We start from the raw sequence: 25,896 nt of genomic DNA, 5'->3' as shown, positions 1-25,896 counted from the left end.
TTTACGACCTTTATCGCTTTGCAGACATTTTTCTCGATTCACAGACGCTCTCGTTTACGCGGTAATGGGTGGATGTAAGCGATATTGTATTAAAGTTGTAGACGGTCTCAATTTCAAGCCTTTGATGTGATTGGCTCAAAGACAAAAAAGGTGCCTTGGATCCCATTTTGTTCATTACTCAATGAGGGCGACTTTTCCTGTCAGTAAAGGGCCATTGTGTTTATATAATATACAAAATAATACGTGATCGCTTGTAGAAATGGAATATCTCTTCTCGAGTTGAGCACTCGAAGAAAATTGACTTCATATCTACGCGTGCCCGTGTATTCTCTATATATTGCTTTATGTGCCTGTCTGATTTGTTTTTATTTATGGTAATGAAGAAGATGCTAGATGCTAGGGAAAATTTTCAGAAAATTATCGATGATATTGTGGACAACCTTGTGTTAAGATCAACTTTAATTGTGATTAGCTTTCGGCTGTAAATATTAGCTCTCCTAGATGCAGCTCGCCGCTTCTATAGTTTGGGTGTTTGATATCTAACATTCGCGGATGACATTAATATCAACGCTTTTTTTTTTTTAATTTTTAACCTTGACTTGTCATTGTTACTGAATATAGATCCTGCAGAAAGCTGGAAATGATTGTAACATATACTTTGGTGGTAACTTGTTATTGTTATTGTTACTTATGATGATTTCACCACAACTCATCTCAGGTACTTGCTGAGAGCCAATACCAACACCGCGTACCAAATATGGCATGGAGCATGATGGGGACTCCTTGGACCTTACTCCAACGCGTGATTTGATCAGCCATGAAGCTGGCCCGTGCATGTTTAGGCCTTTTACCAAACAACCACTGTCGATACCGAATGGAATCGTGATCTTGGATAATTCCACTGGCAACATCTTAATCTCCTCGTGCAAAGCGGAGTGAAGTGATTGAGCAGGATAGTTTAGCAGAATACTTGTGTAGTTCGTTGAGGAGTTTGCTTCAAAATACATGGTGACACATATTTTGGTGAAATTTCTGAGCCAATATCCGGGAAGTTTAAATTCACCTCCCTCCTTGACTGATCGATATGAAGCTTGGCTGGTCCAGTGGTGAGAATCATAGCGCAAGATGCTCTAAAAGGTGAGACAGATAGTTGCCATTTCAGCAGAAATCTTAACTTTTTTTGCCGTAATAGTTATTTCCAAATTTAATCCTCACATGCAAAAACGAAATGAAAAACGAAATTGAATCACTGCCGTGGGGTCTTATCTAAAAATAGGGATATCTCAATTTTCCTGTTACTTGATCGCCAAGACAACGTTCCTGAGGAGTGGACTTCGTTATTTTATCATACATAGTCCATATTGTTGTTTGCACGTAGATGTCATACTGCAAAAAAAAATCTTAATATGAGCCACCCTTCGATAAAACGCCGTTCTCGAATAAGTACTTCCTTTCTAAACCTTATGGATCAATAGAGGCGCTTTAGGCACCTATTCAAGGATTTACGGTATATTCATATGTAATAAGCTAACCAGGATTTCTTATAGCTTTTTGGGGGAAAATTTCTACTTCATAAAGGTTCATTGTGCCGAAACATATTCTCAACCTAAGCCATGAAAGAAACAATTCAAATGAAACATACCAAGAGAAAATTCCAATCTGCAGAGTCAAGCCAGTTGACTATTTAAAGGGTGACTGAGGGTTGGAATGTTAGACAACTGGTGTTGGGTCCAGCATGACTCCCTCTTCTGTCATTCTGACCACTCTTTCCTTAATAATAATAGAAGTAAATACCTTTGAACTTTTGACTTTCATTATCAGTTCCCATACTCCAGGCCCGCATCCACGAATTCCTTTCATTCTGCACTTTGTCTTCCACGTGAAATTACCAATGCTTACGTTGTAGGGGCCACTTGGGCTTGAACTGTAAAGACACGTAATGAATGAAATCTTTCATTCTACTATACATTTTGAATTCTAAGAACTTTAGTAACAATCTCACATATATCTTTGTGTTATATTTTAAATTGTTAAGATGTTAGATCTTTGTATCTAAAGAGAACTGTGAAAGAGGACTTAAATTGATGGGGGTGATCAAAGAACATGTGAAACTAGATATCCCTGCAGAGTGTGGGCATATTTCTATTCAGTAAGCTATTTAAGCGCGATTTGGGAAGGATTTTTATAATGATTCAGAGTTCAGCAAATAGGAAGAAGAGGAAGCACTACCAGGGGCTCCTTAGAACATGTAGCCATGTCTTGCAAATACCCATTACATAAATTATTTTTCCATTTTTTATTTTACTTGCCTATTTCTTTGTAGAATGTCATAACAAGACGTCCCTGTGGTGTAGTTTTGACCTTTAATGCAACAAAGGAAAGAGTATGTTGATAAAATGTTTTAACAGAAAAGTAACCAAATATTGATTATGAGATGATAGTAATGCCATAAATGTCGTAAATAAATGTCGTAAAGACTGTTACATGTATTTAAAGACTTACATTGCGATATTTCGACTTACCAATATCAGCGTTCTCTAGGTTTGGAGGCCGATATACGCCAGTCGAAATATCGTAATCAAAGTCTTTGTGCGTTGTTCATCATTCCTTGCGGGAGTGTTCAGGACATAATTGAAATATTTTACTTCTTTTAATTGATTACGATCTCTATGGATCTAACTTTAGCAAGTTTGATTGAAAACTATGTCTGAAGCAGTTTTTTTTCTTTAAATTTAGGGATGGTTGTGGTAGAGAAGGAAATCAATTGCAATAAGAGCAACTGAAATCTCGGAAAGGTAAGTGTGTCAGCCAGCTAATTTAAGATTTTTATCTTGGTCTTTCAAACTCCTCACCCCCCTCTAAACAATCTTACTTTTGAGGGAGGAGGATCACACGAGGTGTGCTACCAAGGGGAAATCAAAAACATGGCCCATAACTAGTTTTTTTCTCACCTCATTTTATTATTCTTTTTTAATTGATTTTCCTCCAAGTTTTGTATCTCCCATACAGTCCCCCTTACCTTCAATAGAATTTGTGTTACCATTACCTCCATTAACGGCTTAACTACAGGACGAGATCAGCTTCCTGTTCGTCAAATTGATCATCTGCATGTACACAGAAACCGGTGATTATTGTTTTTCTTTTGGTAGAGGCGTCAAAATTCTTCATTTCCCCTTCCCATTCTCAGCGAACTTTATTACTACTACGTATGGCAATCAGTAAATGATAGTGGTATGGCATCCTGACGCCTTCTGAGTAACATTGAAATTTCATTTTTACCTAATTAGCCTGTGCTAACACTATTTTGCATAATAAAATTCGTTATCTTTAAAGTAGTCAACTTGTAATTTCCGTTTCTGTAATGCCTTATCTCTCCAAAGGTTTCTTGATTGATTTTAATTTTTTTTAATCACAAAGTTCATTGATGAGTTTGTTTCAATTTGTGCACTATTTGGCATTATACGCGCCATCTCATCGTTTTGATATCAACAGTCGTCTGAACGAATTAACGTTTTCCTGAACTAAACTTCATGAAACTCACCTCAACAGACGTGACAAATACAATTTTTTTTAGGTAATGTAACTGTCTGATGGTTTTGCTGCATCAACGTGAATCAAAATTTACCAAGATTTCATTTTAGGAGAAATGGAGAAAAATGGTGAAGTTGTATTTTTATGTAATTTCTTACTTTTGTCATCTTCCAAAATCTTGACTTTTCATTTTCTTCGCCCACGTCAGAATCTCTGGAACATTTGTCCCTCTTGTGATGCAAAGAGCATTTCTTTGAGGCCATGTCAAATATCGCTTCATTACAACGGTTATCTCTATCACACCGTAATGCACACGCCAGTTCAGAACCAGCGCGGAACCCTTGAACGCCGAGAGAACCTCCAAGCGGATCTTTCAGGAACGAAAATTTGAAGTAAGAAGATGAATGCTGCTTTGGATAGGAACAGCAGGCAAAAAAGAGTAAGATAATGGAAATACAAATTGTCATGCACATGCTTTCACCGCCCTAACAACACTTAACCGCTTTACAGACGCTGAGGTTTGCGTGGTAATGGGTGAAATGTGAGGGACAGCGGGAGGAAATTAAATTTGTAGGTTGACTTAATTGGGTGCCTAAATTTTATTGGCTGTATGACTCAAAGGTTGTTTATTGTTCCGTTACTACGATTGGTAATCATCAAACACCTGGAAAATTGCTATAGTGGGAATTTTTATCGTGTATTTGTTCTCGCCTTCTTTCAGTGAAAGTATTATTTTAAGCGACCATTATTCAAATTTTGTTTTCGGCAACTGCAATGAAATTTTTTTGCTATATGCACGTATTCATTGTCAACAGCTTTGATAATAGGCCAGGTGAGCTAAGATAAAATAACATAAAGGTACACGGTAATATAAAGTCATCTGAGCTCTCTACTCGTGGAGCAACATCTGTGAAGAGATTCTTCATGAACGCACTGACTGTGATTTAACCCCTTGATTGTTAGTTCTCCCCTTTAGCTGTTACACATTTCCTTGTCAATTAGTTAGGAGAATTTGGTCTTAGATCAAGATAACAACTTCTGATACATCTGAGTATTCTCATTACCTGTTTGCTGGATAGTGCATGGATAAAGGGTTAATTGTAAGATTTTTCTATTTTGAAGATTCTTCTCTCATCGTACTCGTTCATAGCCATAGTTTTAAGATGTCACACAATGGAACTAAAGTTTACATTTATATTATGGTTGGCAGAATTCAAGAAATTCAACAATTAGAATTTCTAGGTTTTCTGATTTCAACTTTTCATTCATAGCCATTGTTTTGAAATGTCAGACAACGGAACTGAAGTTTAAATTTGTATTATGGTTGGCAGACTTCAAGAAATTCAACAATTACAATGGCTGGGTTCACTGATTTCAACTTTTCATCAGGTATGGTTCTTGTTCTATTTTATTTTCAATGAATCACCCTTTGCGCGGCAGCTTGTTTCAACAGTGAGTGTCTCCATCATAAAATGCAGTAGACCTTCCAGATTCCCTCTCAGTCGCTACTGAATGTATATTCTACAAAAAGCTGGATGAGTTTCTATCTCAAAATGGCCTCTTATAACGACATCGCCACAACTTATTTGTGATTTACCCCTGAAACTGAAACCAATGCCAACTCCTCGCACCAAATATGGTAAATTGCACCATGGCACATGCTGAGACTCTACTCCAACACGTGACTTTATGTTCCATGGGTGTGGCCCGAGCATGTTGAAGCCTTGGATGAGACAGCCTTTATCGATACTAGGTGGGGTGTTTGAGGTAGCGTCATGTCCTGCGTGCCATGTCATCTTCATTCCCTTCTCAAGGGCGGTGTAAAGCGACTGTTCGGTGTAGTTCACCAGTATAGCTGCGTTCTGGGAATAAAGAGGTGTAAACTCCATTGTGATACATATCTTTGTAAAATTGCTCAGCCAGTATCCAGGTTTCTTGATCTCTGTTCCTTTTTCAGCCGAGGCTTGGCTGGTCCAGTAATGCGAGTCATAAAGGAACGTGTTCTGAGATGTAAAACAGTTTCTATTAGGAAGATTAAATTTCTGCATTTTAGAGCTCGCCGTACAAGTCAAGCGTCGTGCTACCGATAGTCGGCATTTACGCAACAGTACTGCAAAGGAATGTGATCTTATTTAAGACCGATATTTTTGCAAAAAATTGGTGACAACATACCCTGGAGCCATTGAGTCTCATTACTAATTCCCAGACTCCCTTTCCACATCCGGGAATGCCCTTCATTCTACAGTGAGTCTTCCACGTGACGTTTCTGGTTCTTATATAGTAATGGCCACTTTCACTTGAGCTGTGATGACAAGAAATGAAGCCATCTTCCTCGTTAATCAACATGTCCATCCATTATTATAAGTGTACCATTTTTTTTGCTTTAATTTTGTTTATTTGTTTGTTTGTTATTGTTTTTTTTTTCAGAAAGTTTACGATTTGAATTCGCTGAAATCTCGTCTTCTTCAAAAATGGTTTAACTAAGTTCAACTAAGTTGATGTATAGATTAACAAAAGCACCTAAATTCTCTTTACTGATCAGGTGTGCGTTTTAGAGTTTTTATTGTTGTTGTTGTTGTTTTTTTTTTTAATAACAAACACATACCTGTTTCTTTGCAGAATGTCGTGACATGACGCCCAAGTGGTTCTGTGTCGACCTTCGGAAAAAGTCACAGTGAGTAATATACTGCTAATGTCAGATAACTTTAAACTCTTGAAATATATTGGGGCTTTTTTTTGTAATAGAATCATCAGTCACATTGCAATTCAGGAGACTATATTGAACCAAATATTCATAAAACTTATTACTGATTACAAGCATTTTTCCTTTCCTTTTTTTTCCGCTACAATCAACTTCATGTCCTTGTGGTGGTCATCTATGTGCCCTTCTGTTTTCCTTCTTACCTGTATTCTTGTTGTCTTTGTTATAACAGTCTGACTTCCGCTTGTTTTTTGTTGGATTCAACACCTTTATGCGCAAAAAATATAACAGACATCAGTACTCAACTTACAATTTTTTTTTACGGAATTTCGTAAAAATTCTCACACAACGTATCTTACTGAAATTTGCAAAAGCATCGAAGAAAATATATATTGGGGATGATCAAGGGAGGCAGTTTGGAAAACAACGAAATCTGCTAAATTTTCAAAACTTTGCTTGGTTACGAGTCAACTAATTTCCAAAATTCATTAGTGCTTTTGTGAAAATCGCGAAATTTGTTTATTTAATAGTTACTTTATTCCAAAAGTTATTTTACATTTGAGAAAAAGCGTCTGCTTTTAACGAAATAATTATTCTTGCCTATGACAACTCTGCGACAGTCTTAAACAACAGAACCTGCATATATCTCTTAAAACGTGGAAGTTATATAACATGCATTAAAACCCTGTGAAAAGAAGAGTTTAAAAAATTTCAAAAGGAAGCATGCTGTGAAGTAGAAATGGAGTATGTGCAGCTTTGAAAGAAACTTTCTGTTGAGAAAGAAAGCTACCCAAAAAGCCTCGTAAAAGTCGGGAGATCAATCTGATGTTCTTTTTTACCGTTAACAAAGTTTGATATAGGATAAACTTTTAACCTCATTTTGATCACACATGATATAAAGATAGCACTTGAACAGTGTCCAAGTTACTTTTACAGCAATAGAGATGGGTTGTGAAAAATGAAAAAGGTCTGTCTTTACTTAAGTGTCGATAACAATCAACAGCTCTTCGTTTTCGTTTTGTTTTGTGTGAAGTCAAGGTGTTCTGTCCCGTTGTTTTAATACCTTTTTGACACTTAGATATAAATTAAAGTTTATTTTGAAATAATAGAGGTACTGTTTACTTTAATTTGAGGAGACAATTCCCTTTAAACTGATTTACTTTATTTTGTTATCGCTGCAGTTATCGCTTAAACCAAATGTAATCGTCAAAGACAACTACACCTCAACAAATTAGTATTGAGTACTGCCAATATGAATTGACAGAGATGCATCTTAGGTACTAATGTGTTTTTTGATATTCGTTTTTATTCACTGCTATGATTGATTTGTCCTCTTATTGCTAACAATGTTGAGCATTTTCGGCTTTGAGTCCAGTTTGTTGCAAAAATATATTTGTTCTTTGTCAGTGTCCTCTCTTCCGTCTTTTTTATAAAAGTGGTTCATAAGTGTTCTCACACCTCCGTTGTTCTCAGGAGGCATTGAGGTGAAACAAAATACTTTTTATTTAACATATTTGCCGTGAGAAATTTGAATTGTTTGTAGTATCTGTGACATAATCTTAAATCAATTGAGGCTTTGGACAACGAATTGATATCATTTCGGGTCATTTTGTTTCATTCCATGCCATAAAAAATATTTTACTGGCGCCAGTGTCATTCGTTACCTTTGTGGGATATTTAGGTTCGGTTAGAAGAGTTTCGTAGCGTGGAATTCTTGACTATAATTGCTAAAAATAAAGATTTTTCAATTGTTAAATCTACGGTGAAGGTCATTTCTTACCTTTGTTATAGTTAGAGCTCTTGCTTTCTTCATTTTCATGTTTTCTCCCAAGCTGGGATCTTTGGAGCACTGATCGTTTTGATACCAAAAACATTTTTTAGAGGCTTTTTGAAATATCGCTTTGTCGCAGTGTTCCACGCGGCTGCATCGTAAGGCACATGCTAGCTCACTATCCGCGTAGAACTCTACAATATTATGAGAATTTACACGTAGTTTTTCTCCATACGAAAAGGTAAAATATGAAGATAACCGCTCTTGAAGATGGCAACTGGAGACGAAACTGAACAGAATGATAACAAAACTAAAGATCCTGACCATTTCTCTTTATGTCTCCAATACTTACAAATACTTAGTTTCCGCTTACGTTGGGTGCGCACATCGAATGCGTAGCTTACTTAGTTATCACTTTTAAATCTGATTGGCCACGAGAACGTTGTGGCTTATCTCAATACTTATCGTATGACATGCAGGTGTCGCAAATTGCTCGTGCGTCTTTTTTTTTTTTTTTTAATTTATGCAATGAAATTGAAATAAGAAAGTTTGGTATTACAGATTGGGATGTTAACTTAATTGAGTTGTAAGAATTTTTCCCCATTTCTCTGATTTAATAGCACTGAGTACCAACTCGAACTATTGATGGGATTTCTATAGGGGTAGACTAACTCTCCTTTACATCAAACCAGTATTTGTTAACGAAAGATTCTATTCTCCTTACCTAAAAGAAATGTTTTACATCATTTGATCTCAAGACGAGTATTCCTGTGTTGTGCTGCAAGCTTTTTTAATGACTTGCGTCTACAGAAAAATTTTAGTCCAATCTATCCCCTCTAGGTCGCATTGGCTTACACTACTATCCTGTACATCATGCACTGATCAGTTCGAAGTTTCAACTTCACCACCCGGGCAACCCACGGTCATTTGACCGTCGTGTGTGCCCGAGGGAGTGAGGATTTTGAACCTTGCCTGGGTGGAGTGGGGCATTTGAACCAGAAGTGTCAAGTCTTTGCAGCATAACACACGTATTTTAATGGATGAGTTTAACGGTAAAAAGTTTGTTGTCGTGAGCGATTGGCTTCGAGAGACAATTATCGCATCTTAGAACGATAAAAACAAGAAAAAACCTATTAGCAGTACCAAAAACTAATACGTGACTTTGCTAAATTCTACAACATTCGTTGATCACACAAAGATTCTGAACCCAACTCTGGCCTGGGGTTGGGGGAGGAAGTGCGGGAATTTGAACAAGCCAATTTGCCAGGTGGGGGATGGCGAACTTTCGAATTGATCAACGCACAGTGCTTTGCTAAAAAGGTTAATCTATTCTTTCCTTATGATCTAGTTATCAATTTCCCGTATTGTGTTCAATACATTTCTTATACATTTATCGCTGAGAATTTGATGTTGAGTAAAGTGACATCCCAAGTTGATTATTTCTTTCTTCTCATCATCATGTCGCTTCACAATGTGTTGAGTTCCTTTTTGGTCACAACAGGGAATGAAAGAGTTAATGGGATACTTCACGGGTTCACTTTGGTTTCGTTTTCCTTCGCTTTTGAATAGATCTTGAAACTTGCGCCATCATCTCAATCAATCAGATTGCAAAACTAAAACCTGTCATGAGTTGGTCACTCACGTTTTTCAACACTGAACACCTGCAGCACTCCTTTACCTTGAGTTCTGATCAACTCCCTGAAATATTTACATTTGTTCCGAATCGTAGTTGTGAATCTACACTGATTTTGGTTTTACAATACTCAATCGAAAAATGCTTTACTTTACATCACTACTGAACGTAGATTCTACAGAAAGCTGCATATGTCTGTAGAGTCGGTGGAGGGCTAATAATATCTCCGCAGCTAATCTCAGTATCGATCACATTGGGGTGCTGATATCCAAAACCAAAACCTCGTACCAAATATGGTAAGGGACAGATATGTGTCTGGCTCTGTATTCCAACACGTGTCTTGACTCCCGTTACTGGTAGCTGAGAAAACAGGATGAAGCCCTGCTGCAAACAGTTGCTATCTATGCCGGGTAAGATCCAGGGAGGCTGTGTCATGTTGGACAGTTCTCCTCTCCAGTTCTTGGTCGTTCCCCCGTTTAAAGCTGCATGAAGTGAGCTGTCGGTATGGTTTAACAACAGGCTGACCTTTTTATCCAGGGATGAAAATTTCATGGTGACACATATTCTGCTGAAAGAGCTAAGCCAGTACCCAGGGAGTTTGGCTTCTACCAATTTGTCAACAGTTTGATAAGGAGATCTTGTGGCCCACTGAGGGGAATCATAGGCAAAGGTCTTCTAGAAGGTAAGAAGTTCTCTGTTAGACGCTTTATTCAAATTGACACGCTGTGTTTCTCCTAATAGAGAGGTCAGGGTATAAGTCTGAACGGGGTTCATTGAGTTGAATCCTAAGCCAAAAATTCTAAGCTCATAATAAAATGGGTCTAAAATGGCTCCAAGGGGCTTTTTTTTATATGAACTTTACTGATCACCTTTGTGAGTGAGTCAGGCAGTAAGTTGGTTGCTATTTGAGAGTCGGTAGGAAACCATTTTTAACTTCGCTCAGTGATTGGTCCAGAAAACTTGCGCTTGTATCTCAACCAATCACATTCAAAACTTTGGCCAAAATGGTTTGGTCACGTGCGTTTTCTCGCGTTTCAAGCAATTTACTGGTTTTTACTTTGAATTCTCATTGGCTAATGATGTTGTAACCTTCGCTCCGATTGGCTGTTGTGATTACTTTGGTTTTGGTTTTGTTAATCTCAACTTAAAACTGCTTCAATCAGTTATTCTGTCAAACAGCTAGACAAGCAGATAGAACATCTAGGCGACCATTAAATTTATAACAAACCTTTGATCCATTGATTCGCATTACTAGTGTCCAGCCTCCTTCTCCACATCCAGGAATTCTTCCCATTTTGCAATATGTTTTCCACGTATCTCCACCAGTTGTTATGTTGTAAAAACCACTTGGGCTTGAGCTTTGGTATAAGATTTGAATTTTAAAGAAGGCTCTCAGCAGTTGATGTTTATGAAATAAATGAGGTATTACCAGCGCCCTGATTTGTTAAAAACTTATCGTTTGTTGCACCGATAAAACATAAGAAGTGTGGTCTATCGCTGAAATTAGCTATGAATTTTGCCACCGAAGACAGTGTAATTTCAATTTTAAAGTGACTTTTGCATAGTTTTTTTGCACATGATTTCTTCCCTTTTAATTCTCAAAGTCAGAAGCAACGATCAAATTTTACAGTGATGTCTACAACAGATGGTGATGCTTTTTGTTATTTGACATTTCTTTTGGCAATATTTTCTAAAAAGTAATTTTTGACAAATAAGTCAACTTTCGTGTCATGCAGAGCCATTCAAACGGTCATTACATGCAGATGATTTTAATCGGATTCGTGTAATATTCTTTACAAAACTATTTTATTTCATGAACAGGTGTTTTTTTTGCTCCAACCCCGCACCTTCGATTGAGAAACAAAACGCGTATAATTTCTGTTCTGGTAAGATCTGTCTTCAAAATGAAGAGCGACAATGAACACTCGTCATTACGAAAATAATCCTCAAAGCTGAAAAGGGCCCAAAGTGTGATAATAAGTTCAGAAAATTTCAAGAGGGTGCAACTTAGATGGCTGTAAAAATGAAAAAATTATTTTTTGTTCTATTCAGAGACGATTTGAAAAAATTTTATAGCTGGTATCGTTTATGAAAGAGAGGCATGAGCGCTAACTTTGCAATCAGATAATGTAAAAGTAATTATGAAATAGGCTGACTTGACTTTTCATATTCCTTAAAACTGGAAATGCACCCACCTATTTTGTTGTAAGATATCGCTACACGAAGCCCTCATCGTTGTTTGATCGTCTGTTATCGTTGAAGAGACGGAACCACGGTTATCATCATTGTTGTCAATACCATAAGGACAGCTTCCTTCCAGATCTTCGCTCACTGGAAGAATCGGAACCTTTTGAGGAAACGAAAAATAAGTTTTTATTTCATATTTTTCGAGTAGTTTGGCACTCATAGCGTGTTTTGTTTGTCATTTTTTGTACTTACTAATGTTCAAAAAGTTAGCAGAATTTTTCTTGTAAAGTGTATTTGTGTGAAAACTGACAGGCTATAGCTTTTAAAGAAGGAAGGACGCGTAACATGGAAGGCTTATAAGATGGAAAGCTTGTAACATTGAATGCTTGTAGCAAGGAAAGCTTGTAACCTGGAACCTTTACAGGAATCAAAAGATAAAATACCGGAAAAATCATGGTCCAACAGCAGCGGTTGACGAGCTGAGTCCAATTTAAAAAAAAGATCGAAAGAAGTACCCTTGAAATATTCACTCAGGCACATATGTCTTTTGAAAAAAAGAGAGACGTCACGCGTAAAATTGAACCTCTTGATTGGTGTTAAAATAGAAATCTTGCAATTAACTGATTCATAGCTTTACGAAAGCCACCATCTCGAAGCCGATGGAAGATCGATTTCAAAATTGACTGATACATCCTCGTAGTAAGTTATAACATATCGTATGCTGAATGAATGAAATGTTTATATTATTTGGACGCAATCAATTGGCAACTTCGAAAAAGCGTTTTGTTGCCACAAAAATCTGACGGATACATAAAAGATTTCAATTTTCAGTTTTTTTGTGTGTATGTTTTGGCTGCTTGAGTAGTTTCTGTCATGCGATGGGAAGTCTGATAGCGGGTCTGAGTGTTTTGAAGTGACAGCTTCGTTGGGCTGTACAAACACAAGAAGTCAAATGATTCTTTATTTAAACATCTTCATGGTCATTTCAACGACATGGTTGATTAAAGAAAATTAGCATGAATTTTCTTTGTTTTTTTTGATAAACTACTTACACAATGCGGCAGAAAAAGGAGCAAAAGAGAGTATATTATTTAAAGCGAACGTGCAAAACCTTAACTGCGAAATTATCTTCTTCTCTTAGACGTTTCTCAAACTAAGCTGGTTTGGTACGAATTTTAATGCTAAAAATGTGGTTTTAAATATGCTTAGAAATGATAGACTATAAATTATCGCGAGTAAAAGTGCATTTGTCTGATAGAAGCCATTTCCGAGAGAAAGAAACAAAGAAAGGAAGGAAGAAAGAAAGAAAGAAACAAAGAAAGAAAGGGAAAAAAGTAAGCTTTCGTTCTTTCTCGAGCGTGTCCTCTACAAGGAAATGAACCCCAGACCGTGGAATTTCGTGCTTCGATGCCCTACTACTAAGTTTAGTATGCTATTATGGATCTTTCTTCATTTGTGAAAACCCTCTTTAACATAGCTTGGTTCAGTAATATCGAAAGATTCGTGCGAGTAAACGGAATGGCAAAAAATGAACTCGGTCATGAAATGAAGACAGATGTGACTCGTTTTGTTATGGGTGTAAGGTAAAGAAGAAATCTGGATCTCTTACGAGGAAAACGTTTCTTCTTTTAGATTGATTTACAGAGCATTTCAAGATTGCAAACGTTGAAACTTAATGTTAAACTTGTCAGTGTAAGACATATTTTTCAAGGAGACCTTCGCCTGCACTCAACATTGATAAGAACTGAATGAGCATTTTAAGCATTTTCCAAACTTGAAAAGTTTATAGCCGCACAGAAAAGGTATCTATTTACTAGATGTCTTACCTTTCTCAGGGTCACAATTCTTAACTTTGGATCTACGTCGCTGGCATGGATATCAGTGGAATCTTTTCCCTTGTTTTGATAAAGAGAGCATCTCTTAGTGTCTCTGTCAAAGGTCGCCTTATCGCAGTGGCTTCTCGTGTTGCATCTTAATGCGCAAGCTATCGAAGTTGCAGAGGTGAACTCAGCAGTTTTTATTGTGTCTTTAAGCGACTGTTTTTGCGGCCAGTGTGAAAAAGTGAAGTACGATGAACAGAGGTTTTGTAGATAGACGCCTGAAATATAGGCAGATAAAATGATGCCAATTCGAAATAAGGCGATCATGGTTTTTGCGGCGAGATGAAGTGTTTATTTACTTGGATAAGTCTTACGTTTCCTTATTATAGAGCTGTAGGGGATTGGAAACGATACTTACTCTGATTGGTTTTTCTCTTTTGGGTCACATGATATTTAGCGCCCGGATTCACTTTAACACTTTGACGTGTTGTTGGTGTAAATTTTCATTTGGAAGTCTTCTTGTGCTCCTTGTCTTAGAGTGCTTTTCAACAATACGCAAACTCTTACAAAAAACAATTATACAAAAATTTCTATAGCGCCCTATTCTAGAGCTCTAAAGCGCTTTACAATAAAAGGTTTAAAGCAGTAACTCAGTAAATGATAAATTCGAAAAATACTAGAGCAAAACTACAAATTAAAAAGATAAGTTTTAAGGTTGCTCCTAAAAGATGTAAGACTTAAACTACATTTTATATGCTCTGGAGGATTATTCCAAAGTTTAGGGGCGCAGACCGAAAAAGCACGATCACCGTAAAATTTTAAGGTGTCACTAACAAGTTCAGGTTGATGATCGTAAATTCCTAGATGGCTTGTGAGTTTGCAACAAATCACGAATATAGCTAGGACCTAAATCATTTAAAGATTTAAAAGTCAACGGTAGGATTTTGAAAACAATCCTCTACTCCACAGGAAGCCAGTGTGGTTCTTTCAGTTAAGGAGTATTACGGTCATATTTAGAACCACATAAGATTAGACGCGCCGCACAGTTCTAAACTAACTGAAGTTTATGAATAAAGTATTTCGGAAGTCCATACAACAGAGAGTTACAGTTGTCCAGTCTACACATTACGAAGGCATGCACTAACATTTTTGTGGACAAATTGACTCCAACCAGCCAGGTAGGATTTGAACCACGCAAGGACCCTTCCCTTGATACGCATCTTCAATCCGTGGAGTAGTACACTGTGGTCAACAGTGTCAAAAGCTGCAGATAAATCAAGGCGTAACAAAACGACGTTGCCACCATTGTCCTCAGCTCGCGATATGTCGTCCTGCCCTTTCAAAAGGGCGGTCTCAGTACTATGCAATTTCTTATAAGCAGATTGTAGTTTCTCATTGAGATTGTTCTTATCAATATGCTGCACAAGCAGGTAAACTTTCCCTCATAAGTCGTATCTTGTCGGCAAAGAAGGAGTTGAACTGTTCATCTACAGCAGAGTCAGAACTTGCAGAAGGAAACGCACGAGAGGTTTTCTGTATAACAAAGTATTAATCACTTGAAACAACATTTGCTGGTTCCCATGATTGGCCTCAATTATTGATGAGTAGTAGGCCTCTTTCGCATTTCGAGTCAGGTCATTTACAACACGACACTGAGATAAAAGACAAACTACTTGAAAATTTGTGTTCCATGTTACCGTTACTCATTATCGTAACGGACAACAATGGATACATTAACTGCAACACAGGAAAGACGCTTTTGCAGCCGCCTGACCTGCAACTTAACCCTTTGACCCTTAAGAGTGACTGGGATCTAATTTCTCCTTACAATATCACCCCTAAATCAAACATTTAGGTCATGAGAAAAAGGAAAATGATCGCAAACTAAAGAACCTCGTGATTATCAAACAAATTCTCCGTGTCAGTACCATAGGATAAGAATAAGGAGCAGTAGGGAGTATTTACATATTGACGCGAGGCTATAGGGGTTAAAACATGATTGGCATATCTTTTTAGCATGCCATTTACTCCTAGGATATGTCTAATTTCCACTTACATCCATTCCTGTAGCTGCGGTTTTCCCAGCTAAATGCTCATGTTAACTAAAATTAGCGCTTCGTTTGTCTGCTAAGCTTTGTTTTTCGATATTTTTTATTTTAAAAGTTGTCGATGACGACTGAATACAACAGAGCAGCTCAAGAATCAGTAAACCTGCCGTCTGATGATTCAGGAAAGGTGGACCAAGGAAAGCACCGAAGAAAACAAACCATAGAGAGAATGAGAGTTATAGAAAGCGGAAACGAAACGAGAGTGACAAACGATCAAATTGAAATGAGAAGAGAAGAAGAGGAGAGACAAGACAAAAATGAACAGGTGGAGGAAGGTACTCAAGTAAAGTTGAACAAACTTGAATGATTTTTTTTCGATAAATTTCATCTTTTTTTTTTCAGTCTTCAAAGTTTTTCTGTAAGGAAAGCGTTACATTTAGTAGGAAATAGAAACGTAGAAAGTCAAAAGACTGGAAGGTGGAATAAAAAGTACAGCAAATTAAGATAGATTTCTTGGAAAATGTGGGCTCGAATTTTTTTAGCCTAATTCCTTAGGTTACTGTAGTTGTCATTAAAGAACTTAAATGTTAAGTGTGGAGCCTATAACTTGTGAAAATTAGAAACGTAATAAATAAACTGGTCAACTTACCTTCTTTAGGGAAAGATTGAGATCAATTCTGGTTTTGTTTTCTTGTTCTTTTGTTTGTTTGCTACGAGTCGGGCTTTGAGATTCCCTAAGCTTATTGTTTAAGTTTGACCAAAAAGTGACGACATTAAAAAATGGGACAATTTTCCTCTAAGTATCGAGAAAAATTTGTGATTACACTGGTTTTCCTTCACACCCTGTGATTGGTCTGGAAAACTCGCGCCACCTTTCCGAAAGATCAGGTGGGGGAAGAGGGCGGAAGGGTTGGCTCTTTCTAATTTGATATCTCATTGGCTGCTTGTAGTACTTTCTTTCGCTCTGATTAGCCGTTTTTATTACTTTCACTCTGGGGGGGGGGGGGGGGGGGTGGGGGGGGGTGGGGTTCCTCAGGCACCAACCATCCCCACCCATCCTTAGTCTCCCTGCGCCTTTCATCTTTGTCGGAGATGATTGCAAGACAACGATCCCTGTTGTCTAACAACATGCTTGTTAGGCAACAGGGATTACTAAAAGTGTGGCGAGGATTTACCCTTTTCCTAAATTCTTGAATTAGGGACATGCATCGAAATGCTCCTAAATCGGAACGTTATTAAATCAAACAACAATTTTTATGCAGGAAACTCATTTTAGAGCCAAATACTTAATGTTCCATGGAATGTATGTGCACTTGATCCATGCAGTATGTACTCCTCTTGTTCCACATAATCTTAAAATTTACTTTCCATTGATGGCGAGTTCCCCGCAACTCAGTAGATAGAGCATTATACCGCGAAAGCGGTCCCAGTCGGGATGCAGATCCTGTTCCGGGGAACTTGCCGTTTTATGTCTAATTTCTTTTTTTTTAATTTTTCTTTTTGGAAGGTTCTTTTCTTTTTCGAGTGTGTGAAAATCAAAAATAACATGAAGAGTCCTTGTATACCCGTCATTTTACTTCATTACATCAACGAAGGTTTTCTTCCACTTAATGACAAGTTTACCCTTTTCCTACACTCTTGAATCAGGGACATCCATCGAAATGCTCCTAAATCGAGACGTTATTAATTCAATCAACAATTTTTTTTGCAGGAAACTCATTTTAGAGTCCAACCACTCAGCGTTCCACGGAATGTTTGTACGCTTGATTTATGCAGTATGTACTCCTCTTGTCCCGTATAGTCTTAAAATGTACTCTCCATTTATGGCAAGTTCCCCGCAGCTCAGTGGGTAGAGCATTGTACCGCGAAAGCGGTCCCAGTCAGGATGGAGATCCTGTTCCGGGGAACTTGCCGTTTTTTGTTGGATTTTTTTTCTTTATATTTTTCTTTTGAAAGGTTCTTTTCTTTTCCGAGTTTGTACGAAAATCAAAGATAATATGAAGAATCCTTGTATACCCGTCATTTTCCCTGATTACATTAGCAAAGGTTTTCTTCCGCTTACTGACAAACTTACCCTTTTCCTATACTCTGAAATTAGGGACTGTCATCGGAATGCTGCTTAATCGGAACGTTGTTAAATCAAACAACCTTTTTTTGTGGGAAACTTATCTTAGGGCCCAAACTCTCGGCGTTCCATTGAATCAAGTTGTGCAAGTGATCCATGCAGTATGTGCTCCTCTTGTTCCATATAGTCTTAAAATTTACATTCCATGGCAAGTTCCCGCAGCTCAGTGGGTAGAGCATTGTACCGTGAAAGCAGTCCCAGTCAGGATGGAAATCCTGTTCCGGGGAACTTGCCGTTTTTTTTAATTATTATTTATTTATTTATTCTTTTTAACATTCTTTTGGAAGATTCTTTTCTTTTCCGAGTTGATACGTAAATCAAAAATAATGGAAAGAGTCTCCGTATACCCTTATTTTTCACTTCATTACATTAGCGAAGGTTTTCTTCCACTTACTGGCAAGTTTACCATTTTCCTACACTCTTGAATTAGGGACATGCATCGCAATGCTCCTAAGTCGGAACGTTATTAAATCAAACAACATTTTTTTGTAGGGAAATCGTTTTATAGTCCAACCACTCAGCGTTCCACGGAATGTTTGTGCACTTGATCCATGCAGTATGTTCTCCTCTTTCTCTATATATAGTCTTAAAATTTGCTTTCTATTCATGACAAGTTCCCCGAGCGTTGTACCGCGAAAGCGGTCCCAGTCAGGATGGAGATCCTGGTCCGGGGAACTTGCCGTTTTTTGGGTTTTTTTTATTTTTATAGTTTTTTTTAACATCCTTTTTGGAAGGTTCTTTTCTTTTCCGAGTTTGTACGAAAATCAAAAATAGTATAAAGTGTCTCCTTAAACCCGTCTTTTTACTTCATTACATTAGCAAAGGTTTTCTTCCACTAACTGGCAAGTTTACCCTTTTCCTACTTTCCTAAATTAGGGACAGTAATTGGAATGCGACTAAATCGTTACGTGATTAAACAACATTTTTTTTTTGTAGGAAAATCGTTTTATAGTCCAACCACTCAGCGTTCCATAGAATGTTCGTGCACTTGATCCATGCAGTATGTTCTCCTCTTGTTCCGTATAGTCTTAAAATTAAATTTTCATTCACGGCAAGTTCCCCGCAGCTCAGTGGGTAGAGCATTGTACCGCGAAAGCGGTCCCAGTCAGGATGGAGATCCTGTTCCGGGGAACTTGCAGTTTTTTGGTTTTTATTTTTATAGTTTTTTTTTTTTAACGTTCTTTTTGGAAGGTTCTTTTCTTTTCCGAGTTTGTACGAAAATTAAAAATAATATAAAGTGTCTCCGTATACCCGTCTTTTTCACTTCATTACATTAGCGAAGGTTTTCTTCCAGTTACTGACAAGTTTACCCTTTTTCTACACTCTTGAATTAGGGACATGCATCGGAATGCTCCTAAATCGGAACGTTATTAAATCAAACAACATTTTTTTTTTAATGAAACTCATCTTAGGGCCCAAATACTCCGCGTTCCATGGAATATTTGTGCACGTGATCCATGCAATATGTGCTCCTCTTGTTCCATATAGTCTTAAAATTTACTCTCCATTCATGGCAAGTTCCCCGCAGCTCAGTGGGTAGAGCAATGTACCGCGAAAGCGGTCCTAGTCAGGATGGAGATCCTGTTCCGGGGAACTTGCCTTTTTTTGTTTTTATTTTTATAGTTTTTTTAACGTTATTTTTGGAAGGTTCTTTTCTTTTCCGAGTTTGTACGAAAATTAAAAACAATGTAAAGTGTCTGCGTATACCCGTCTTTTTTACTTCATTACATTAGCGAAGGTTTTCTTCCACTTACTGGCAAGTTTACCCTTTTTCTACACTCTTGAACTAGGGACATGCATCGGAATGCTCCTAAATCGGAACGTTATTAAATCAAACAACATTTTTTTCTTGAAGGAAACTCATCTTAGGGCCCAAATACTCAACGTTCCATGGAATATTTGTGTACGTGATCCATGCAATATGTGCTCCTCTTGTTCCATATAGTCTTAAAATTTACCCTCCACTTATGGCAAGTTCCCCGCAGCTCAGTGGGTAGAGCATTGTACCGCGAAAGCGGTCCCAGTCAGGATGGAGATCCTGTTCCGGGGAACTTGCCGTTTTTTGTTTTTTTTTTTTTATTTTTAAAGTTTTTTTTAACATACTTTTAGGAAGGTTCTTTTCTTTTCCGAGTTTGTATGAAAATCAAAAATAATGTAAAATGTCTCCTTATACTCCCGTCTTTTCACTTCATTACATTAGCGAAGGTTTTCTTCCACTTACTGACAAGTTTACCATTTTCCTACTTTCCTAAATTAAGGACAGTAATTGGAATGCTACTAAATCGGAACGTCATTAAACAACACTTTTTTTGTAGGGAAATAGTTTAATAGTCCAACCACTCAGCGTTCCACGGAATGTTTGTGCACTTGATCCATGCAGTATGTGCTCCTCTCGTTCCATATAGTCTTAAGATTTACTTTTTATTCATGGCAAGTTCCCCGCAGCTCAGTGGGTAGAGCATTGTACCGCGAAAGCGGTCCCAGTCAGGATGGAGATCCTGTTCCGGGGAACTTGCCGTTTTTTGTTTTTTTGTTTTTTATTATTTTTAGAGAGCAGCTTATGGAATGCTACTAAATCGGAACGTCATTAAACAACACTTTTTTTGTAGGGAAATAGTTTAATAGTCCAACCACTCAGCGTTCCACGGAATGTTTGTGCACGTGATCCATGCAGTATGTGCTCCTCTCGTTCCATATAGTCTTAAGATTTACTTTTTATTCATGGCAAGTTCCCCGCAGCTCAGTGGGTAGAGCATTGTACCGCAAAAGCGGTCCCAGTCAGGATGGAGATCCTGTTCCGGGGAACTTGCTGTTTTCATTGGATTTTGTTCTCTATATTTTTTTCTTTTTGTACGGTTCTTTTCTTACCGAGTTTGTACGTAGATCAAAAATTAATATGAAGTGTCCTTGTATACCCGTCTTTTTACTTCATTACATTAGCGTAGGTTCTCTTCCACTTACTGGCAAGTTAACCCTTTTCCTACACTAGGGACAGTAATCGGAATGCTGCTAAATCGGAACGTTATTAAATTAAACATCACTTTTTTTTGTAGGGAAATAGTTTTATAGTCCAACCACTCAGCGTTCCACGGAATGTTTGTGCACGTGATCCATGCAGTATGTGCTCCTCTCATTCCATATAGTCTTAAAATTTAATCACCAATCATGACAAGTTCCTTGCGACTCAGTGGGTAGAGCGTTGTACCGCAAAAGTGGTCCCAGTCAGGATGGATATCTTGTTCCGGGGAACTTGCCGTTTTTTTGTTGATTTTTTTCTATGTTTTTTCTTTTTGTACAGTTCCTTTCTTTCCCGAGTTTGTACGTGAATCAAAAATTAATATGAAGTGTCCTTGTATACACTTTATTTACCTCATTACATTACACTCTTACAATAGGGACATCCATCGAAATGCTCCTAAATCGGAACGTTATTAAATCAAACAACATTTTTTTTGAAGGAAACTCATCTTAAGGCCCAAATACTCAGCGTTCCATGGAATATTTGTGCACGTGATCCATGCAGTATGTGCTCCTCTTGTACCATATAGTCTTAAAATTTACTCTCCACTCACGGCAAGTTCCCCGCAGCTCAGTGGGTAGAGCATTGTACCGCGAAAGCGGTCCCAGTCAGGATGGAGATCCTGTTCCGGGGAACTTGCCGTTTTTAAGTTTTTTTTTTTTATTTTTATAGTTTTTTTTAACGTACTTTTAGGAAGGTTCTTTTCTTTTCTTTTTTTTTTTTTTTTTACCTTTTTTTCCATTTTTTACGATACTCAAAAGTAACGCGAAGTCTCCTTGTATACCCCTCTTTTCATTTCAGAAAGAAAGCCAACACTGTAGCGCAATAAACCAACGAGATCCGTTTATGGTTTCTTACCTTTGATTGTTTTCTACCGCTTTTAGCGCTTTCATCCAAGGAATCTTGTTTCTTGCACAGGACCAAAGCGTACAATCCAAACCGTGCAAGATCGGACCATCGCATCCGCATATTGCCCACGAGCACTGCAGGCGATTTAGCAAACACACTTAGTAAGTGCATTTTAAACAAGTGAAGCTTTAATTTTCAATTAAAAAGATAGATAACATGACAACTGGTCAGTTTTATCAAGGAGGAACAAGAAGATTAAAATATTCGCACCAGAGCTTTAATTCCCCTGTTTCTTTATTGATTTCATTCTTAGTTTTTGCCAAATGACAAGAAAACCAAAAAGGGTGCAGACAACGCATTATTGTTTCGTGTTTGACCCAAGGCTCCAAACTTCATTGCATATGCATAAGCTACATTGCGACTTCGCGGTGAAACAAACGATAACACTTCATTACAAATAGACTGGCTACGATTAAGAAGCACAATTCTTTCAATGATATTCACGTGGAATTGAAGAGATGCGAGGGACTAGCAGGGAGCGAAGAAGCTCGCAGATGACATCGAACGTGGACTGTTAACTTGTTCACGAAAAGAAGTTTCTTCCCTTGACGGCCTCTGCTTAATAGGCGCACCACGCAGTTTAAGTTCAAGGTGGGCGTCAAATTATTTCGTAGTTTGTTTTGACACACATGTATTGAGAGTTTCGGTGTTGTAAAAAAAAAAACCGTGCTAAAAGACAATATTTACTGTATTCATTATGAATATAACCAAAGCCGGTTCCAAAAGACAATATTTACTGTATTCACTGTGAATATATCTAAAGACATCCGAAGAGAAAAATTTGAGAAAACTAAACAAAGCAGATTTTCTGGGCAGCCCCATACTTAATTATGCATAGAATTCTCTGATAAAGAAAACAATGGCGAAAAAAAAGATTGCCTTGGAGACTACGGCTTTGTTGTTTGGAATTTTTCCCTCGACCACAAGATCCAAAATAGCTGTTAGAGTTGCATTCCTTTGCACTCACTCAGGTGACGATGCGTGAACATGGGAAAAATAGGCCCGTTATGCGTAGCAACTTACTGGGTTGGTAACACGTAACCAGATGTTGGCTTCACGAGCCCTTAAATGAAATCTACCCGTTGATATTTCATTTACGACAGCTTAGTAGCAACCATATCGGCTTCCACCTCAGATTCTAGCAAAATTTGCAGGAACTTTTCAAACTGAAATCTACCATTCCAGTAACCTTTAAAACTAATAGTTGAAATGAAAAAGTCTCTGAGGTTTCCTTTTTTGTGTCGGAGTAGCTCTCCCTCCCCGCCTGTCCCCTCCCCTTTCCGCCGCCTCCACCATTGGCTAATTACTGCAAATGCGCGCTTTATAATAGAATAGAAAACAAGAGTGACGTATCAAGTTTCCTTTCATAAAACATACTCGTATTAAACACGTCATTTGTTCAGTTTGTAAGGTCGCTTCCGGAATGTGCGCTTTTTAGAAGCCAGGCATTTCATTTCATTTCATACGTGCCCCTACTGCAGGAATGTAAGGGTTTACAAGAGTAAACATTACATTCTTGTTTTACAAGAATGTAATGTTTACTGTGCCTCAAGTGGCTAAATTAAACTTGACATTAAGAAGACAATGGCGTGTGGAAATCATAAATACGAGTACAAATAAAAAGCGTCAAATTAGAAAAAGCAACAACATTATTCAAGTGTAAAAACGCCTCGGAGGTCAAGATCAAGTGGTTGAATTAGCATCATAATAAACTACAAAAGTTGCAGATGTCGTTAGGGCTTTCCAAAAAAATCGCTAAGTCAGCAAAATATTGCTTAATTTTTTTTTTGTGTAAAGAAAAATCACTCCGTTTGCATATACAGCAATCTTGTATAAGTAGCAACGTGTAACAGAAAAGGTAAACTCTGATAAACCTGTATATGTGTTAATTCATAGGGACAAATGTGTCAACAATCCCTCGTGGTTCGTCAGTAAAAGGCCAAAAATGTGAGCATTTTTCCTCTCTTTTTTTACACTAAAATATAGAGAAAACATGCCATCTTTTAGTTTTAGTGTGAACTACGTTGAAAAAAGTATATATTGCCAACGAAACAGGATCCAACCTGTTCTCATGAGCGTGATCACCATATTATCTCGATCTTTTTTTGTCACAGTACGTTCAGGAGACCATCACTAAACACCCTGCATACCTCTAATGATTTCTTTGAGAGGAGCACGGCAGCTTTCCTTGAAAGTTGCCCAGTAAATTGCTTACTCGTAAACTGGATCCAGAAAACACCCTTGCTCTCTACTCAATTAAAGAGCAGGTCTCAAGCAATCCGCAATCATGGTGTTACATCCAATCGATTGTCACAAGGTGAACAGGCCTTTACACTTAGGTCAATGAAGGAGATGTATTGCTTTGGATTCTGAGAGCATCGGGAACTATCAATTTTACAGAAAAAAGTTAGTCTGGACAGAAATGAGATTACTGGATTATTTTCCGACTCCTGTTTCGTGATAGTTATTGCTCCTATGGCCGATTTCCTGAAAGGGACCGATATCATAATCGTCTCTGATTTCCGTAAGAAATAGGTTCCATTTGCAGTCTTAACAGACGAAGGAGGCAAGAAGCCAACAGAACCATTCAGAATCCGACTAATTCCCTCTCTGACGACTCTGAAGCCCATTCAGGAAAGTCCTCCGGGCTATCATCGTCAGACTGGAACACAGATAGTAGTTGATCCTGAGGCTGGCAGGGTACTGTACAATGGTAGACGCAAGATTATACCACCATTACCATGCACACGAAGAGAGGCTGACCTGGTTGGAAGACTTCTCGGCGTGACGCCCTTGATAGGAGATCGCGCAAAAAAGCAGGCTGTACGCCAAACAATAGGGTCAGTGAGTCTAATACATATTGCTGCACATGGCAATGCTGAAAGGGGAGAGAGTATTTTCTCTTCTAATATTCCCCCTAACTTCACTCCACAAGAAATACTTTCTTTTGGCGATGTTTGACATCTCAAGAATTCAGCTGCGCGTGAAACTGGTGGTATTTAGCTGTTGTTGATTAGAGTCGAGGAAGTTATTGGAATCGCCCGAGCGTTCTTAGGATCCGGTGCCCGCTCAGTGTTAGTGACACGGTAGGCCCCGGAGGGCACAATCACAAAGCAGCCCCTAACTTGTTTTTACGAACACATGTTCCGCGGTGAAAGTGCCAGTGAATCCTTACACAAGACCAGGACGTGGATAAGAAATAACGGCTTTGACTGAGGATGTGAGGATGGGCGATAACGTGGCCCTCAATTTTGGAAATTGGCCAAAGTCAAGTACAACCGAATAGTTGTAGGTTGTGACGGAATGTACTGGACTAGAGCTCGAAACTGTCTATTGTTTCCCTCTAGGGATAGAACCCTAAATGCAAAAAAACAAGATTGATCAGTACAGCAAACACGTTACGTGTTTTCGTCTAAGACAGGACATTTGAAATGAACTGCACACCCAATTTGAGAAAGTTGAGGGATGTTTACGTTCTTTGTACAAGATTATTTGTCAAACCAAGCAGACGTAGACTTTTTTTTCAGAATCTGTTCACTAAAGTGATTTTATCTGCAAAGATGCATTTTTAAAGGTGGAAAAAAATTTAACTTTTTCTGCTAACTTCTGACAGGAAATTTAGCTTTACATACGCTACAACAGACGTTCTGTGACAGTGTATTGAAATTGGTATGAAATTCTTCATTCGCTTTTTTCAAGACGGAAACTCAAATTATTTTTTATAAGACATGAAACCCTCCTTTTTCAGCGAGTTTAAAATTAAGATAAGTCAAGCGTCGAGAAGTTTATAAATTTGAAAGCACAATTGTAAGAGTCCTAAAAGGGCGCACATAACAGTCTTAAAAGATGATTATCATACTTTTGATTTAAAAACATGTTTTTGCTAAGAATAAACAGTTTCTCTCAGTTTCTTCACATAGTGTTCTGAGTGTTCCATGCTGCTGATAACAATACTCCCAGCCAAAAACTTTAATCCCAACCATTATGCACGATAAACGCTTACCAGAAGGACTCTTCTCCCCCTCCCACCCCTCCTCCCTCTTCTTTCACCCCCTCCCCCTGTCCCTTGAATACAGATATAGAGCTTATTTTTTCTATTAATTTGGCTATGGGGTGACCAATAACTAATACCAGACGAGCCAAAGGAAGGCA

General features: G+C 38.0%; 4 protein-coding genes and 2 long non-coding RNA genes across 8 annotated transcripts; 2 read left to right on the top strand and 4 right to left on the bottom strand.

The window, feature by feature from the left end:
* Positions 1–441: 441 nt before the first annotated feature.
* LOC149036147 (uncharacterized) lies at positions 442–3,827 on the bottom strand. 2 transcript variants are annotated; one of them, XM_089188762.1, is made up of 5 exons: positions 3,690–3,827; positions 3,020–3,104; positions 2,310–2,361; positions 1,795–1,924; positions 442–1,130 (listed from the first exon to the last, which is right to left on the bottom strand). In XM_089188762.1, the coding sequence occupies exons 4-5, from the start codon at positions 1,858–1,860 to the stop codon at positions 609–611; spliced, it is 588 nt and encodes a 195-aa protein (XP_089044888.1). In that variant the 5' UTR covers positions 1,861–1,924; positions 2,310–2,361; positions 3,020–3,104; positions 3,690–3,827; the 3' UTR covers positions 442–608. The 2 variants fall into 2 exon arrangements, with proteins under 2 accessions (XP_089044888.1, XP_089044887.1); XM_089188761.1 differs by having other exon boundaries at positions 3,047–3,104.
* LOC149036146 (uncharacterized) lies at positions 998–3,878 on the top strand. The gene is made up of 4 exons (XR_016181467.1): positions 998–1,137; positions 2,324–2,383; positions 2,737–2,795; positions 3,740–3,878. It is a non-coding gene; the product is annotated as an uncharacterized LOC149036146 (long non-coding RNA).
* A 1,052-nt stretch (positions 3,879–4,930) lies between these two features.
* LOC149036145 (uncharacterized) lies at positions 4,931–5,603 on the bottom strand. The gene has a single exon (XM_089188763.1). It carries the CDS (start codon positions 5,577–5,579, stop codon positions 5,037–5,039), a length of 543 nt encoding a protein of 180 aa, XP_089044889.1. The 5' UTR covers positions 5,580–5,603; the 3' UTR covers positions 4,931–5,036.
* Positions 5,604–5,628: 25 nt separating this feature from the next.
* Positions 5,629–8,479, bottom strand: LOC149036144 (uncharacterized). The gene is made up of 4 exons (XM_089189942.1): positions 8,013–8,479; positions 6,436–6,499; positions 6,137–6,188; positions 5,629–5,833 (listed from the first exon to the last, which is right to left on the bottom strand). The coding sequence occupies exons 1-4, from the start codon at positions 8,328–8,330 to the stop codon at positions 5,629–5,631; spliced, it is 639 nt and encodes a 212-aa protein (XP_089046068.1). The 5' UTR covers positions 8,331–8,479.
* Positions 8,480–9,313: 834 nt separating this feature from the next.
* On the bottom strand, positions 9,314–14,065 carry LOC113671212 (uncharacterized). Of its 2 annotated transcripts, none has more exons than XM_089188752.1 (4): positions 13,650–14,065; positions 11,832–11,983; positions 10,865–10,994; positions 9,314–10,311 (listed from the first exon to the last, which is right to left on the bottom strand). In XM_089188752.1, the coding sequence occupies exons 1-4, from the start codon at positions 13,968–13,970 to the stop codon at positions 9,796–9,798; spliced, it is 1,119 nt and encodes a 372-aa protein (XP_089044878.1). In that variant the 5' UTR covers positions 13,971–14,065; the 3' UTR covers positions 9,314–9,795. The 2 variants fall into 2 exon arrangements, with proteins under 2 accessions (XP_089044878.1, XP_089044879.1); XM_089188753.1 differs by lacking the exon at positions 13,650–14,065 and adding an exon at positions 12,267–12,395.
* On the top strand, positions 10,178–17,543 carry LOC149036143 (uncharacterized). The gene is made up of 3 exons (XR_016181465.1): positions 10,178–10,318; positions 15,807–16,026; positions 17,403–17,543. It is a non-coding gene; the product is annotated as an uncharacterized LOC149036143 (long non-coding RNA).
* The last annotated feature ends 8,353 nt before the right edge of the window (positions 17,544–25,896 follow it).

The sequence above is a fragment of the Pocillopora damicornis genome, chromosome 12 (assembly GCF_964200805.1).
Source record: "Pocillopora damicornis chromosome 12, jaPocDami1.2, whole genome shotgun sequence".
NCBI lineage: Eukaryota > Metazoa > Cnidaria > Anthozoa > Scleractinia > Pocilloporidae > Pocillopora > Pocillopora damicornis.
The sequence above is the reverse complement of the archived record's forward strand: the minus strand, read 5'-3'. Positions and strand labels throughout refer to the sequence as shown.

Coding starts and splice junctions, on each gene's coding strand:
- LOC149036147 (XM_089188762.1), bottom strand. CDS start 1,860: ATGAAAGGAATTCGTGGATGCGGGCCTGGAGTATGGGAACTGATAATG. Junction 1,131..1,794: donor TGAAAGTCAAAAGTTCAAAG/GTATTTACTTCT, acceptor CTCACCTTTTAG/AGCATCTTGCGCTATGATTC.
- LOC149036145 (XM_089188763.1), bottom strand. CDS start 5,579: ATGCAGAAATTTAATCTTCCTAATAGAAACTGTTTTACATCTCAGAAC.
- LOC149036144 (XM_089189942.1), bottom strand. CDS start 8,330: ATGGTCAGGATCTTTAGTTTTGTTATCATTCTGTTCAGTTTCGTCTCC. Junction 6,500..8,012: donor GAGCTCTAACTATAACAAAG/GTAAGAAATGAC, acceptor TTGCGCATAAAG/GTGTTGAATCCAACAAAAAA. Junction 6,189..6,435: donor CAAAGACAACAAGAATACAG/GTAAGAAGGAAA, acceptor CTTTTTCCGAAG/GTCGACACAGAACCACTTGG.
- LOC113671212 (XM_089188752.1), bottom strand. CDS start 13,970: ATGATCGCCTTATTTCGAATTGGCATCATTTTATCTGCCTATATTTCA. Junction 11,984..13,649: donor GAATTGTGACCCTGAGAAAG/GTAAGACATCTA, acceptor TTTCCTCAAAAG/GTTCCGATTCTTCCAGTGAG. Junction 10,995..11,831: donor GATATCTTACAACAAAATAG/GTGGGTGCATTT, acceptor CTTATACCAAAG/CTCAAGCCCAAGTGGTTTTT.